Source organism: Anabrus simplex, chromosome 5, assembly GCF_040414725.1.
Source record: "Anabrus simplex isolate iqAnaSimp1 chromosome 5, ASM4041472v1, whole genome shotgun sequence".
NCBI classification, from domain to species: domain Eukaryota; kingdom Metazoa; phylum Arthropoda; class Insecta; order Orthoptera; family Tettigoniidae; genus Anabrus; species Anabrus simplex.
This window is the reverse complement of record NC_090269.1, coordinates 77,627,298-77,642,340: the sequence shown is the minus strand read 5'-3', so window position 1 is coordinate 77,642,340 and position 15,043 is coordinate 77,627,298. Positions and strand designations below refer to the sequence as shown.

The 15,043-nt window shown below is 37.4% G+C and overlaps 1 protein-coding gene across 1 annotated transcript in view; it reads left to right on the top strand.

Moving 5' to 3' along the window:
* The window catches only part of LOC136874515 (small subunit processome component 20 homolog), a 278,038-nt gene extending 265,002 nt beyond the window's left edge, over window positions 1–13,036 (top strand). Inside the window, exons 34-35 of the mRNA XM_068227773.1 lie at window positions 2,727–2,996; window positions 12,215–13,036. Of these exons, the coding sequence (XP_068083874.1) occupies window positions 2,727–2,996; window positions 12,215–12,364 (420 nt within the window). The 3' untranslated portion in view covers window positions 12,365–13,036. The remainder of the gene's footprint in view (window positions 1–2,726; window positions 2,997–12,214) is intronic.
* Window positions 13,037–15,043: the final 2,007 nt, after the last annotated feature.

Genomic DNA, 15,043 nt, shown 5'->3' with positions numbered 1-15,043 from the left:
TAATGATGATGATGAGTTGGGAAAAATGCCTTTCTGTCTTAGACTTTCCTTTCATCAAGAAATCCTCCCTTCACGACTATAATTTTCTTTACAGTACTATTCCAGGCAATCTCTACACGAGATTCATACAACCACTTGCTTCATTGTTGTCCCAGGACTCGAGAAGGATATTCCGAAGTCTGTTTTCAGAAGTGAGATATTCCTTGTCCACTTGCTGATCCAGTTCATCCCATAAGAGTTCGGGGGAGTTGAGATCAGGTATTGTGGTGGCCATTCCATCACAGACAACTCTCCTCCTTTTTGATTTGCGAGGAATTAATATCTACCTAATTTGGATGTATACTTCGGGTCATTATCCTTTTGCGACACAAATCAACGTTGAATTAACTGTGTTCCTAATGGAAAAGCATTTCTGCTTAATATGGTAGGAACTGAGTGAGTTGGTCGTATGGTTAGGGTTGTGTAGCTGTGAACTTGCGTTCAGGAGATGGTCGGTTGGAATCCTGCTGTCGGCAGCTCTGAGGATGGTTTACCTTGGTTTCTCATTTTCACTCCAGGAAATTGCTGGGGCTGTATTGCAATGAAGCCCATGGCCACTACCTTTCCCATCCTTGCATCACCGGAAACATTTGATGTGTTAGTGCAACATTAAACCACTAGTAAAAGAAATAAAATGGTATTGTAGCCATTTTTATCAAGTTTTTCCAATGATTCCATGCTATATTCCAACTCTACAGAATGAGAAACAACTCCATACCATAACAGGGCCTTCACCATGAATTCCGGAAGCATCCTCTCTTCCGCCGAACTCCTAACAAGGATATTTCTATCAGGACTGTTCAGAGACATATAAGGGCAGCTGGTATGTGTGGAAGAATAGCAGGCAAGAAACTACTCCTTAGGCCAATTAATAAATGCAAGAGGTTACAGTGGACAAAGACTCATAAAAACTGGGCTTGTGAAGACTGGAAGAAAGTGTTGTGGACAGATGAGACTAAGTTTTAAGTGTTTGAACAGAAATGCCATGTTTATGTTAGGCCTACATGTTCATTGGAAGAGGAGATGCTTCCTAGTGCATCACACCCACTGTAAAGCATGGTGGAGGGTTTGTTATGGTGTGGGAAAAACTGGATTCTTGAGTGCAGAAGTAATGTCCCACTTCTGAAAATAGACTTGGGATATCCTTTTCGAGTCCTGGGACAACATTGAAGCAAGTGTTTGTGAGAAACTTGTGCAGAGAATGCGTAGAACAGTACAGAAAGTGGTAGCAGTGAAGGGAGGATTTTTCAATGAATAGAAAGTCTAAGACAGAAAGGCATTTTTGCCAGCTGTGTATACAAATACATATTCTGTTTTATATATGAGGATCACGGAACTTAACATTTCTAACAATTTGTTTAGTCTGTCAAAAATGTTCACCTGGTTTTCTTTAGATTTTGTCTAAAAGCTTTTGACAGGCAGTGTATAATATAAAAAATTAACTTCCTTTAAGGAAACTAATACTTCCATTTCACTGATTTAAAAGATATTAAAAAATATTCAGCAGTGGACTTTCAGAATATTTACTTCCTCCTCAGTCATGTTTCCCATCGCCAGTTGTGAAAATGTTCATTAACTTAAACAAATTGAACTACAGTATGTGTTTAGTTACACTGTTAACTTGAATTTTTAGCATCTGGAAAAGTTGTACAGAGATGCTAATTACTATTTGGATTTTCCAGAGTCTCTACGAATTTCTCATATGTATTTCAGCAGTACGGAAGTGGTATTGATTATTATTACTAATTATACAAATTCAATATGTTAAAACTTCACTACAGGTCTTACTCATTTTATCATGTCCAAATGTGAAGTTATGTACTGTAACTTGTAACAGGCAAATGTGTTCATTCCGATAGCCTTCAATCCAACCCTGATTTATATGTTTATAAGTATTGCATAACATTTTCTATCTTCGCAAACGTGAAGATGCAACACCATGGCTGAAATTTTGAAGGTAACCTTGTCACTTCAGGAATGCAATACTGATAGTTGTATACCAACTGTGCAACAGTAAACAGTCCTGAACAAATAAAATGGTGAAGAAGGTAAAGTTATTCCAATGAAAGCAATAACATTTCGAATGTACGTACCTTAATGTAGAAGATGATACAGTTCACCGGCTTCCTTGAAGAAATTGTGCATTCTGGTCTTAATCGGAAATATACCCTTATAAAGAAATTCTGTCACATCAATGTGCCATTGTAGGTAGCTGTATCATGGACGAGGAGTGTAGTTCGAAGTGCTGTTTTTCTCTATGAATATGAAAAACTGAAGTTTCATATGGTATACCATGTAGAAGACTTGGTATTAAAAGTTCGTGAAAACAATTGTGAGATGGCTACATTTATTAAAGAACCAATTTTCTTATTTTTCTTTTCCCGTTGATAAATATTGTATTTTTCCTATTTTGCTGTTGTGATGTGATATTAACCACATACTGAATAAATAAATAAATTAAAACATTGTGGTTTCATTGAGCTGTTGCAAGGTTGGAATTATTCTCCATTTATACCTGAAAGATTTACAAAAGATTCTGATAATTCTTCTTCTCTCGCTTCTCCATACTTTACTGATTTCTTATTGCTTCCTTCAGACTGAACTTGTTGTATATATGCTTTGTGTGAATTTCCATCTATTAATGTGGTAGTGAATGGATTTCAAGATTAGTATTGTCTATTTTTTAGAGAACGGCTGTTTTTAAATGGATTGGTGCAATGGTTATGGAATCTAGTCGTGAGGAACTGCAAGATGTTGTACAGCATCTTTTTGCTCCACTGGTACGAGAGATGTCAAACGAGGAGGAATCCTATGCTGATTTACGCCGCTTAGCCAAAGAAGTTGCAAAAATGATAAAGCAGAAGGTTGGAGTGGAAGAATATTCTCGTCTCCTGATGAAACTCCAAACGCGACTATCGATACGAAGGGCTGACAGGAAGAAACTGCAAGCTCAACAGGTAGGTGATAATACAGTAAAAAACCTCGTTAAGATGTTTCTGCAGGGGACAAAACACAGAACGGGTTAACGGAGGAAACGTGTTATTGAATATATGAATAAAAACTATCCGACAGGGATATGGAAACACTAGATACAATTTTTTCCAACACGAGGGCATTTTACGTTGTGTATCCACAGGTACAATGAAAACTATATCTACCATTTCTAAAGATAAGAGGAAAGTATTAAAAGGTGTGAAAAACACAAGAGAACAGATATGAAAACCTTTTCCGCTGGGCCTTATGAAATAACAAGTGCACTGAAAGGTGTGAAAAACACCAAACAACAAATATGAAAACATTTGCACGGGGGCCAGTAAAAATATCAAAGTATTATTGCAGACCACACACTCTTTCTCTTTGTTTCAGAGCAGTGGGTTATTAAACATTATTTTCTGGTCGTTCTCTTAGACAATGAATTGGAGGTTACACTTGACCATGAGCGACTGGAAGGAATGACTTTGGCAGCCATTTTGAATAAACTTCAACCAACTCGAGTGATCGAGTTGAAACTCGAAGGTGCGAGTTCAACATTCGTTACCTCTGCGCGCTCTAAGATGCGGATACCAGTCCACTTTCTGACAGATTTTAATTTTGTCTTCATTAGTAGTGAATTTCACAATTTATTCCATAACTAGACTATCTCAAGACAAATATGCACCACCCTAGTCTATTTCACACGATTATGTTCCTAATCCAGATATAGGCTACCATATCATGCGGTGAGTATTCGCTACACTTCACTGTACCACCCAACACAAAATATATTTCTAACTTCTTAATGGAATACGAAATACAAGCACAAATAGGCTCACTGTGTATTCAGCAGTCTCGCTGCTAACCGGCAAGCAAAACTGAACACTCCTGAGGTTAACGGCTTGTGTTTTTTAAGTTGTTACTCTGCTAGAATTGCAAGAAATGCATGTATCAGTGGTTCAAAGTAAACCCTTGTCAAACCGTAGTTTATTTAGATGTTAAGCTACAAGTAAATGGGCTAACAATGACATTTCCTGGTGCAGTTAGATTGACAATCTTGAACATCACCGAGTCGACAGTCATCTTGTATTCTTAGCCTACAAACTCATTTCAATAATGTGTACATTAAATGTAAGGAAATGTAAGGAAAGAACATTATTGAAGATCAGCAGTTGTTATTGTTTGAGACAGCAGTTGTGATTAGGAGGGCAATGTAATTCTGCCGAGCCACCAGGAAATTTTAACCACTTTGAACATTTTAGAATGTTTTGCTGCAACATTCAAAGTCACCTATGTATTACAGAAGCTATGAATACAGTTGACCATGAAGTGACAGGGCATTTTTATTCCGGTGAGTGACAGGGAAACGTACTTGAATTTTTCTTCTGAAAATGACAGTTACTTTTCAACACAAACTCTTGATCTTCCAGTCCCTTGGATTTCATGTTAACGAGGTTTTACTGTATTCATTAATTCAGAAATTTGTGACATAGTCATGTGAGAAGATGTTGCCTTATCCCTTATTTCAAGAAACACTAAAAATAATAAAACACTGGTATATTCCTTTGTAAAAGAAGCATTTATAACTACAGAACTTGTAAACTTTACACTCCATATCATTAATACCTCAGTGTACACTCCTCTTGCACTGTACTCATAAAAGTTTCTACTGTTCCCTCTACAGTGATTTGTATGTTAGTTTGCCAGTCATTTTGCAAGTGAGACTGAACCATCCTCCAGTTGTTGCAAATGTGGGTTGCCTGTAAGATCAGCACTCACTTGCTTTGAGACTGGCTGGTACAAGTTTACTGTACTTGCTGGCTGACCAGGTTAAGTGTGAGATATCTTAAATCCACTGACCTTGGTGACTAAAAGACTGGGGCATAAAAGATAAACAAAATGAGTTCTGGAAGAAGATGGCCTTATATTTGATGATTTCAAGTGAAAGGCATGGAAGCAACAGAGATCCCAGAGCTAACTGCAAATTAATTGTTGTGTAGGAGTTTTGTTCATTGTAAAAGCTTCCAAACTGATTTAACAGTCTATAATGAAGAATGAACTGACAAGTTGAAGGCTTCTGAAAGAAATTGGGAACATTTGAAGCAGTACTGATTCTACATCTTATCTAAAAAGACGGATTAAAGCAAGTCCATGTATATGACATCCATAGATATGGAAAAGGCATTTGATTATGTTGATTGGTCCAGTCTCTTTAAGATTCTGAAGGTGATTGGGATCATGTAGTGAGAAAAGATTTATGTACAGTCTGTAAAATAATCAACTTGCCATGATAAAAGTTGAAGGGTGTGAAGAGAAGGTACAATCTGGAAAAGAATGAGGTAACATTATAGTTTGCCCCTTCTTTTTAATGTTTATATTCGAGGCGTGTTTTTTAGTATGGGCCGTTTGAAAAGACTACATAACGAAAGATGTTTTTCAAAACACCACATTTATTTTCAGATTTTACATACTTTACTCTATTTTTCAACATAGCCACTAGGTTTGTTTAAACACTTATCATATCTTACAACTAAGTTTTGAATACTGTCTTCATAGAAACTTGCCGCCTGCTCCGATAACCAACATATCTTGATGTTGCGCTGGGACAGAGTCTGTTTGGCCTTCACCTTTACAGGCGAATGTGTGCGTGTCTCCATTCCATGCTCTGTTGCTTCGATTCAGGCGTGATATGCGAAACCCATGTTTCGTCTCCCGTTACGATCTGACTCAACATGTTGTTGCCTTCTTTGGCATTACAAGTCAAAAATGTCATCAAACACCCAAATCTGTACAAAAGCAAAAGATTTGCCTGTAAAGGTGAAGGCCAAATAGACTTTGTCCCAGCACAAGAACAAGATCAAGAACTAAATCGTTATAAATCGAGTCTAACCATCGTCGTCTTGGTCTACCTCTACTTCTCTCCACCTATCCTCCCCCATTCGCCACACATGACCCCACCACCGAAGCCGGTTTATGCGTACAGCTTCATCCATCGAGTTCATTCCTAAATTAGCCTTTATCTCCTCATTCTGAGTACCCTCCTGCCATTGTTCCTACCTGTTTGTACCAGCAATCATTCTTGCTACTTTCATGTCTGTTACTTCTAACTTATGAATAAGATATCCCGAGTCCACCCAGCTTTCGCTCTCGTAAAGCAAAGTTGGTCTGAAAACAGACCGATGTAAAGATAGTTTAGTCTGGGAGCCGACTTAGTTCTTACAGAATACTGTTGATTGCAACTGTGAGCTCACTGCATTAGCTTTATGATACCTTGATTCAATCTCACTTACTATATTACCATCCTGGGAGAACACACAACCTAAATACTTGAAATTATCGACCTGTTCTAGCTTTGTATCATCAATCTGATATTCAATTCTGTTGAATTTCTTACCTGCTGACATCAATTTAGTCTTTGAGAGGCTAATTTTCATACCAAACTCATTGCACCTATTTTGAAGTTCCAAGATATTAGACTGCAGGCTTTCGGCACAATCTGCCATTAAGACCAAGTTGTCAGCATAGGCCAGACTGCTTACTACATTTCTACCTATCTGAATCCCTCCCTGCCATTTTATACCTTTCAGCAGATGATCCATGTAAACTACAAACAGCAAAGGTGAAAGATTACAGCCTTGTCTAACCCCTGTAAGTACCCTGAACCAAGAACTCATTCTACCATCAATTCTCACTGAAGCCCAATTGTCAACATAAATGCCTTTGATTGATTTTAATAATCTACCTTTAATTCCATAGTCCCCCAGTATGGCGAACATCTTTTCCCTCGGTACCCTGTCATATGCTTTCTCTAGATCTACAAAACATAAACACAACTGCCTATTCCTCTCGTAGCATTTTTCAATTACCTGGCGCATACTGAAAATCTGATCCTGACAGTCTCTCTGTGGTCTTCATCCAACTTCCTCTCAACGACTGATCGCACCCTCCCTTCCAAGATGCCAGTGAATACTTTGCCTGGTATACTAATCAATGAGATACCTCGATAGTTGTTGCAATCCTTCCTGTTCCCTTGCTTATAGATAGATGCAATTACTGTTTTTGCCCAATCTGAAGGTACCTTACCAACACTCCATGCTAATTTTACTACTCTATGAAGCCATTTCAACCCTGCCTTCCCACTATACTTCACCGTTTCAGGTCTAATTTCACCTATTCCTGCTGCCTTATGACAGTGGATATTATTTACCATCCTTTCCACTTCCTCAAGCATAATTACACCAACATCATTTTCCTCCTCTCCATGAGCTTGGCTGTTCACAAGACCACCAGAATGATTTCCTTTTACATTGAGAAGATGTTCAAAACATTCCCTCCACCTCTCCAGTGATTCCCTGGGATCTATTATGAGTTCACCTGAATTACTCAAAACACTGTTCATTTCCTTTTTCCCTCCCTTCCTAAGATTCTTTATTACTGTCCAGAAATGTTTCCCTGCTCCTTGACTTAGCCTTTCCAGGTTGTTACCAAAATCTTCCCATGACTTCTTTTTGGATTCAACAACTATTTGTTTTGCTCTGTTTCTTTCATCTACATATAAATCCCTGTCTGCCTCAGCCCTTGTTTGGAGCCATTTCAGATAAGCCTTCTTTTTACGTTTACAAGCTGCTCTCACTTCATCATTCCACCAAACTGTTCGCCTTTTCCCATCTTTACACACAGTTGTTCCTAGGCATTCCCTTGCTGTTTCTACTACAGCATCCCTGTATGCCACCCATTCACTTTCTATATCCTGAACCTGCTTACTGTCTACTGTTCGAAACTTCTCACTAATCATATCCATGTACTTCTGTCTTAATTTCCTCGTCCTGGAGATTTTCTACCCTTATTCGTTTGCAGACAGATTTCACTTTCTCTACCCTAGGCCTAGAGATACTTAGTTAACTACAGATCAGATAGTGGTCTGTATCATCGAAAAATCCCCGGAAAACTCGTACATTCCTAACAGATTTCCTGAATTCGAATTCTGTTAAGATATAGTCTATTATGGATCTGGTACCCCTAGCCTCCCACGTGTAGCGGTGAATAGCCTTATGCTTGAAGAATGTATTCATAACAGCTAAACCCATACTAGCACAGAAGTCCAGTAAACGCTTCCCATTCCCATTAGCTTCCATATCTTCCCCACATTTACCAATCACCCTTTTGTATCTTTCAGTTCTATTCCCAACTCTCGCATTGAAATCGCCCATTAGCACTATTCTATCCTTGCTGTTGACCCTGACCACGATGTCAATCAATGCTTCATAAAACTTGTCAACTTCATCCTCATCTCCACCCTCACATGGTGAATACACGGACACAATTCTAGTCCTTTCAGTCATGAAGAAGAAATACATCATGACAAATAAATAAGTAAATAAATAAATAAATAAATAAATAAATAAATAACATTGTATATAAGTGAAGAATAATAATAATAATTTCGTGTGGCTATTTCTAGCCGAGTGCAGCCTTTGTAAGGCAGACCCTCCGATGAGGGTGGGCGGCATCTGCCATGTGTAGGTAACTGCATGTTATTGTGGTGGAGGATAGTGTTATGTGTGGTGTGTGAGTTGCAGGGATGTTGGGGAGAGCACAAACACCCAGCCCCCGGGCTGTTTGAATTAACCAGTTAAGGTTAAAATCCCTGACCCGACCGGGAATCGAACCCGGGACCCTCTGGACCGAAGGCCAGTACTCTGACCATTCAGCCAACGAGTCGGACAGTGAAGAATGAACAAACTAGTATGAACAAGAATGAACAAAAAAGTACTACATAACAAAAGTTATAGAGAATGCAATTCCTGATCATATATGTTTTATTCCGTTTTACCGTACCGACTATGATAAGAGTGGTACTTCAGAGTCGGAAGAAAACTAAGTAAGGCCTACAGTATCGAAAACCCATAAAATTGGCTTTGAAATGTGATGTTACCAAAGAAAATTGAATATGAGATGCGTTGATCAGCTCATGAGTGAAGGAGATTCTGAATCAAGGTGATAAGAGGACGATCAGGCAAAATTTGAACAGAAGAGGAGAGATATTGACACATCTTGGCGTGTCTTGAGACACTCATGGTGTAGGTATTAAGTTTAATTTTGAGGGAAATGGCAGTGAAGCCCAAAGACTTAAGGATGACAAACAGATCAACATTAATGCAGTCGTTATGTAGAAATGGAAGAGGATAGCACAGGGTAGGTTGTATGAAAGGTTGCTTCAAACCAGTCTTTGGAATATTGACCCAGACAGCAGCAGTGGAAATTGATTGTAGGATCCTTATAAAGACAGGTTATTATATGGATTTCTACCTGCAGCACTTTCTACATTTACATTTGTATAGGTACCAGACACAATGTTTTGTATATCACTTCCATTACACCTTGACGCAAGTGTAATAGGCTAAGATAACTTGAAAACAATATTCTTTGACCCATGGGTAAATAATGCAAGTATCGAGCTTGAATCATCATCATCATCATCACCATTATTATTATTATTATTATTATTATTATTATTTACGGACAATCGCATTATTTGTGAGGTTATGTCATGAAACATGTGCTGTATATATATATATATATATGAATTTATTTAATGTAAGAACACATAATTAACAGTATATAATTTATTATTATCTGTATATTGTTATGTAACCTTATTACGTCACCTTAGGGGGTAACGCTAATGAAAACAAAGACTAATTATCAGTAAAGTCCCAGTAAATGTATTATTGCACAGTGGAATGAAAATAAGAGGAGCTCAATGGTAGAGAAAGAAGACCATCATGACTGATGAATATAAGGAGATTTCTAATAACATGTATATTAGTTTTATTTTTTGAACCAGTGGAAAGATAACAATATATACTCTAGCAAGAACAATTTAGCAAGATTTTTGAATATAAATAGAAATATTGCACAGTAAAGAAAGGAGTGTACAAATAGATATCAATTAATATTTGGTAAGAGTACAAATGGTGAAAATGGAGTGTACAAATAGATATAAATTAATTTAGAGTATAACAATTAACAAAGATTTTGAGTACAAATTGGTCCTATCGAAAAGTACTACATAACAAAAGTTATAGAGAATGCAATTCCTGATCATATATGTTTTATTCAGTTTTACCGTACCGACTATGATAAGAGTGGTACTTCAGAGTCGGAAGAAAACTAAATAAGGCCTACAATATCGAAAACCCATAAAATTGGTCAACATTAACATTACATTGACCATTGTTTGTTGTGATATTCTTTGTCTCTTATGCTGCCACTCATCTCTGATAGATGGGATTCCTGCTGCGTACCGAGTATAACAGCCTGCGTGAATATTGGCGGGAAATAGCTGGGGAGTTAGATAACTTTCTTCTTTAGCATGCCATTCCTCTGGTTCATACATTTTCTGATACTAAATAACTCAAAATTCAACTCTGAAAATAGCCGTTTCTTAAGAAAATCCCCCTTCCTCTTCACTATTATTAAATTCTACATTAATTTTATTCCAAATTAGCAGCGAAGAAGGAGTTTTTCCACTGTCTTGGAGGAAAAATTTACCTCCAAGTCATATAGTTTTTTCCCCCACCAGTGTAGAGATTTTCCGTCTCATCGGTTACTCCTATTAAACAGGTGAGTAAAGGGGCATATCTTTTACCCTGGGACTCTACACTTTTCTCCCCCCTCCAAATTAATGAGTGTTCTTGGCTCACGGCTGTCTGCGGCCTGGTCATTCTTGCTCTTTAACTTTAGACTGTTAGATCGGCAGCATAGTACTGTTCATTAAAAGTAAGAAAATGTGTGGGTTTTCATTTGATCGAGTATTTCATATGATAGCATTGCTTTTAATCATGACATTCCTACTGGCATCATTGTAATAACATATGTTGATTTCAGTCAGAAAAACCACTAAGACAGTCTTTCTGAGGATGTAAAAAGGCAGGTAGAGAGTGAGTGTCTGCCATTATAATGGAAACTTACCAACTTGATTGTGACTGATGATAGGCAAGAGGGCCTACCATTACAATGAAAATTCCCTAACCCGGTCTTCACATAAGGAAGGACTTTTGGTGACTTCCCCATTGTGTTCCTGGGGTAACGTTAAGAGCTATGCAATTTAGTACAATCGTACAACGTGTGCACTACCTAACCTAGAATTCTGTATACAGTGTAGAATTTTGTAGCGAAGCTAGTATGAAGATAAAATTGGAGTTCAAGAGGAAAAATCGGGGCAAATATTCACCTATAGGAAGTTTACAAGTTGCTTCGCGTCGCACTGACACAGGTAGGTTTTATGGCGATAATGGGACAGGAAAGTGCTAGGAGTGGGAAGGAAGCAGCTGTCGCCTACAGCCCCAGCATTTGCCTGGTGTGAAAAGGGGAAACCATGGAAAACCATCTTCAGGGCTGCCAACAGTGTGGTTCAAACCTACTATTTTCCGAATACTGGATACTGGCCGCACTTAAGCGATTGTAGCTATCGAGTTAGGTACTTATATAGGAAGAGGAGTTAGGGATTGGAATAATTTACCAAGGGAGGTGTTTGATAAATTTCCAAATTCATTGAAATAATTCAAGAAAATACTATGTAAGCAACTGATAAGTGCTACTGCCATAAATACAGATCAGTGGTGATTGACTGACTGACTGACTGACTGACTGACTGATTGATTGATTGATTGATTAATTGATTTATTTATTTATTTATTCATTTATTTATTTATTTATTTATTTATTTATTTATTTATTTATTTATTTATTTATTTATTTATTTATTTATTTATTTATTTATTTTTACAACTGTATTGTTCTTAAGTCCCCTACCTACCTGATTCTAGCTTATTCTGGTGGTATTTGAAAGTACTCAAACACTGAAGCCTCATGCTGTAGATCACAGGCATGTAAAAACTCATGTGGGACAAATTTCTGGCACCTCATCTCCAAAAACAGTTTAAAATATTAAGTTACTGAGACATACAACCAGTATTATTGTTATTATTTCTAATGCTTAAATGGAGCTACCACAACAACTCGCGTACTCCACTTTATTTTCTTGTTCAGTATGAGCCTGCTCAGTGCAGTGGTCAGTAATGTAATAATCTCTTCCACACTTATACTTAATTAGCTTTCAGTTTTCACTTTCTTCTTGATAGACAACTCTTTGTTTGGTATGTCCTATGTTTCATTACATTTGTGTTTCATGTTTCAGGTGATCACAGAACCTGAAAAAGCGGCAAAACGGAAAATAAGAAAACATTTAAAAAAGAAGGACGTAAAGAAGAAGAAACTCGACCAGTTGAAAGGTCGCAAGTTTCCCAGAAGAAAAATGAAACGTGTTGTAGAGGTGGATGAAACGTAATAACTACTGAAGTTTTACCAAGTATTGATTGTTATTACATGAACCTATTGTTGTTACGGCTTGTGTGAAGTCTGCAAGACTTTTGAAGTGCCACTCTTAAATATCAAGGAAATAATATATAATTTTACTTTTCAAGAACTGCAATAGGGATACAGTGTCATTATTCCTTCATCAACTCTATGGTTGTTATTGAATTTGCTACTGTCCATAAAGAAGCCCTCTCTCAGGGAAAGTGAAGCATGTTGAGCTTTTAAAAAAAAAATGGTTTATGTATGAAACTTAAAAGTTTGTTTTAGACTCCAAAAGGTTTTTCTTGAGCTGGAATTTACCTGTTACAGGGTGTTCAGTTTTTCCTTCTTACGCTAACCAACAGAAAATCATTCATACACATATTGTGTGCAGAGTATTTTATATACGCGAATACTCCGAACCATTGAATAATCCATGCCCATGAAACTTAGGAGAGGGATTTAAAAATATTGACTATAATTTGTATTTTACTTACAAGAAATTAATCCTGCATAATGATGTAGCCTACTCCAAAACTGAATAAGATATAAATTCGCTTTAATAAGCAAGTCATAATCTTTACATGCTATTGCAGAAGCATCTAGGACTGTAACTGCAGTCGGAAAGAAAAAAAAGTACAGTTTTGGTGAATTTAATATTAATATGTGCAATAAAATATAAAATCAATAATTGTATGCTCCCTTACCTCTATTCATCATAATATTTGATGTCATGTCGTTCCCATTATCATTAAGTGAATTTGTAACTCAGCATTTTTTAAAAGGATTCTTCCACCTGTGATAGAGGAACGAAGTCCCATGCACATTTTACATACAAATTCGAGTCGCATCCGCCCGCTTGTTTTTTCCACTCTGCATGAATTCATGTTTTCATCAGCTGTCTATTGCATATTCTGTATCTCTGTTTCAGTGGTGCTATGAACAGTCAGTTTATACACACATCTAGTGGCTGGAGGATGGATGTTTCAGGGATAATCATCAAATCAGTTATCCCTTGTTGCAACTTCTGTCGCACTTCTTGAGTTGTGTGTCTGCAGAAGTTGTCCAGGTCTAACATGTTGCATAAATTTAGCAGCATGCCTGCACAACGTTGCCAATCGTGCATCACCCAGTGAACAAGGGTCACTGTTCATCCACCCTTTTTTCAGATTTCTCTCACCTGTACACCTTTCATTGATACTTTCGGAATGGTTTTTCTTTAAAATACCACTGAAGTGGTACCTTTTGTCCATCGCGACTTATACACATGACCATTCACCTTTGTTTTTCATTACCACCCGTTCTTATTATTATGCTGGATCCCTCCTTCCTATTGACAGTTGTTGAGCAGCATTTCAAAATAAACCAGCATTTGATTCATTTACCGATTTCTGACAGTATGTATGAATGTTATTGGTGCAAATGTATGATATAGTGATGAAAATTCATTACCTTTTCTTCAATTATTTGAAAGCCTTTGAGCGATGCTAGTTCTCAGGAAGCCTAACCCATTCATCATTATAATTTTCCGATTCTAGTTTCTGTGGTGTACAATCACTCACTATTTCTTCCTGTGTGCATTCATCATTTGTTCCAGGACATCTTCCCATCGGAGCCCGCTCTCCTCCACATCCGATTTCATTGTGTCTATCCACCGTTTCCTTGGCCTTCCCTCGGTCTTTTTCCTTGGACAGTAAGGTCAAAGTATTTTCTGACAAGTGTCTTGCTCTTCAGTCCCATAATGTGCCCATACCACTGAAGTCTACACTTCATTATTTCTCTGGCAACAGGGACCTCATTGCCAACTGCCCACCTCTTTACTTCTTTCCTGATTTTGTCTTTTTAAGTAGTTTGAATGTTCTCATGAATCTCATTTCTGTTGCCTGAATTGTGCTGTAGTCATTGTTTGTTAGAGTATATATCTCTAAACCATATGTGAGAATTGGTATGAAGTAGGTGTGGTACAGGGTTGGGTTTGCATTTTGTGGTATTTTGCAGTCTCAGAGTAGGTTTCTGACTTTATTGTAAAAGTTTCATGCTTTCTGTGTCCTGCTGAGAATTTTGGCTAGTCCCAGCTAGTTTTGAAGCGTGTGATGCCTGGTTTCTTGACTATAGCTAAGGCTTTTGGTTGGCACATTTCACTTGTAACTGCGATTCTATATTGTTTTATCATCTACATAATCACACTGGTTTTTTTTGAGGTCCAGATGCTTCATTTTTTGGCCACAAAATGCCTTATACACTTTAAAATTTTATATAAGAGTTTTCTGTCAGTACAGATAATATGTTTATGTCTTGTGAACCCAAAATGCCCGGCAATTACTTTGTTTCTTGATGTCACATTTTGTTTTTTCGCCAGTCGTGAATACAACTTGCTCTGATATCATACTTTCTTTCTGCTGTGCACTTTCTAATGTGCTGCTCTGTATCTTTAATAATGCTAAGTTTTTCTTTAGCTATGAATGAATGGTACAGAGCCATACATAATATGTGATTCACACTTCACTTCTAATGTGACGCCACACAGACCAAGGCAGCTATAGTATAACGGGATCTATTGTTTGAGGCAAAGCAGTACCAACCTTAATTGAAGTAATGTACATACCCCAGTTTTTCGTCACTAAATTCCGGAAAATATATGTCCAGAGTATTCGCGTATATCTAATATGTT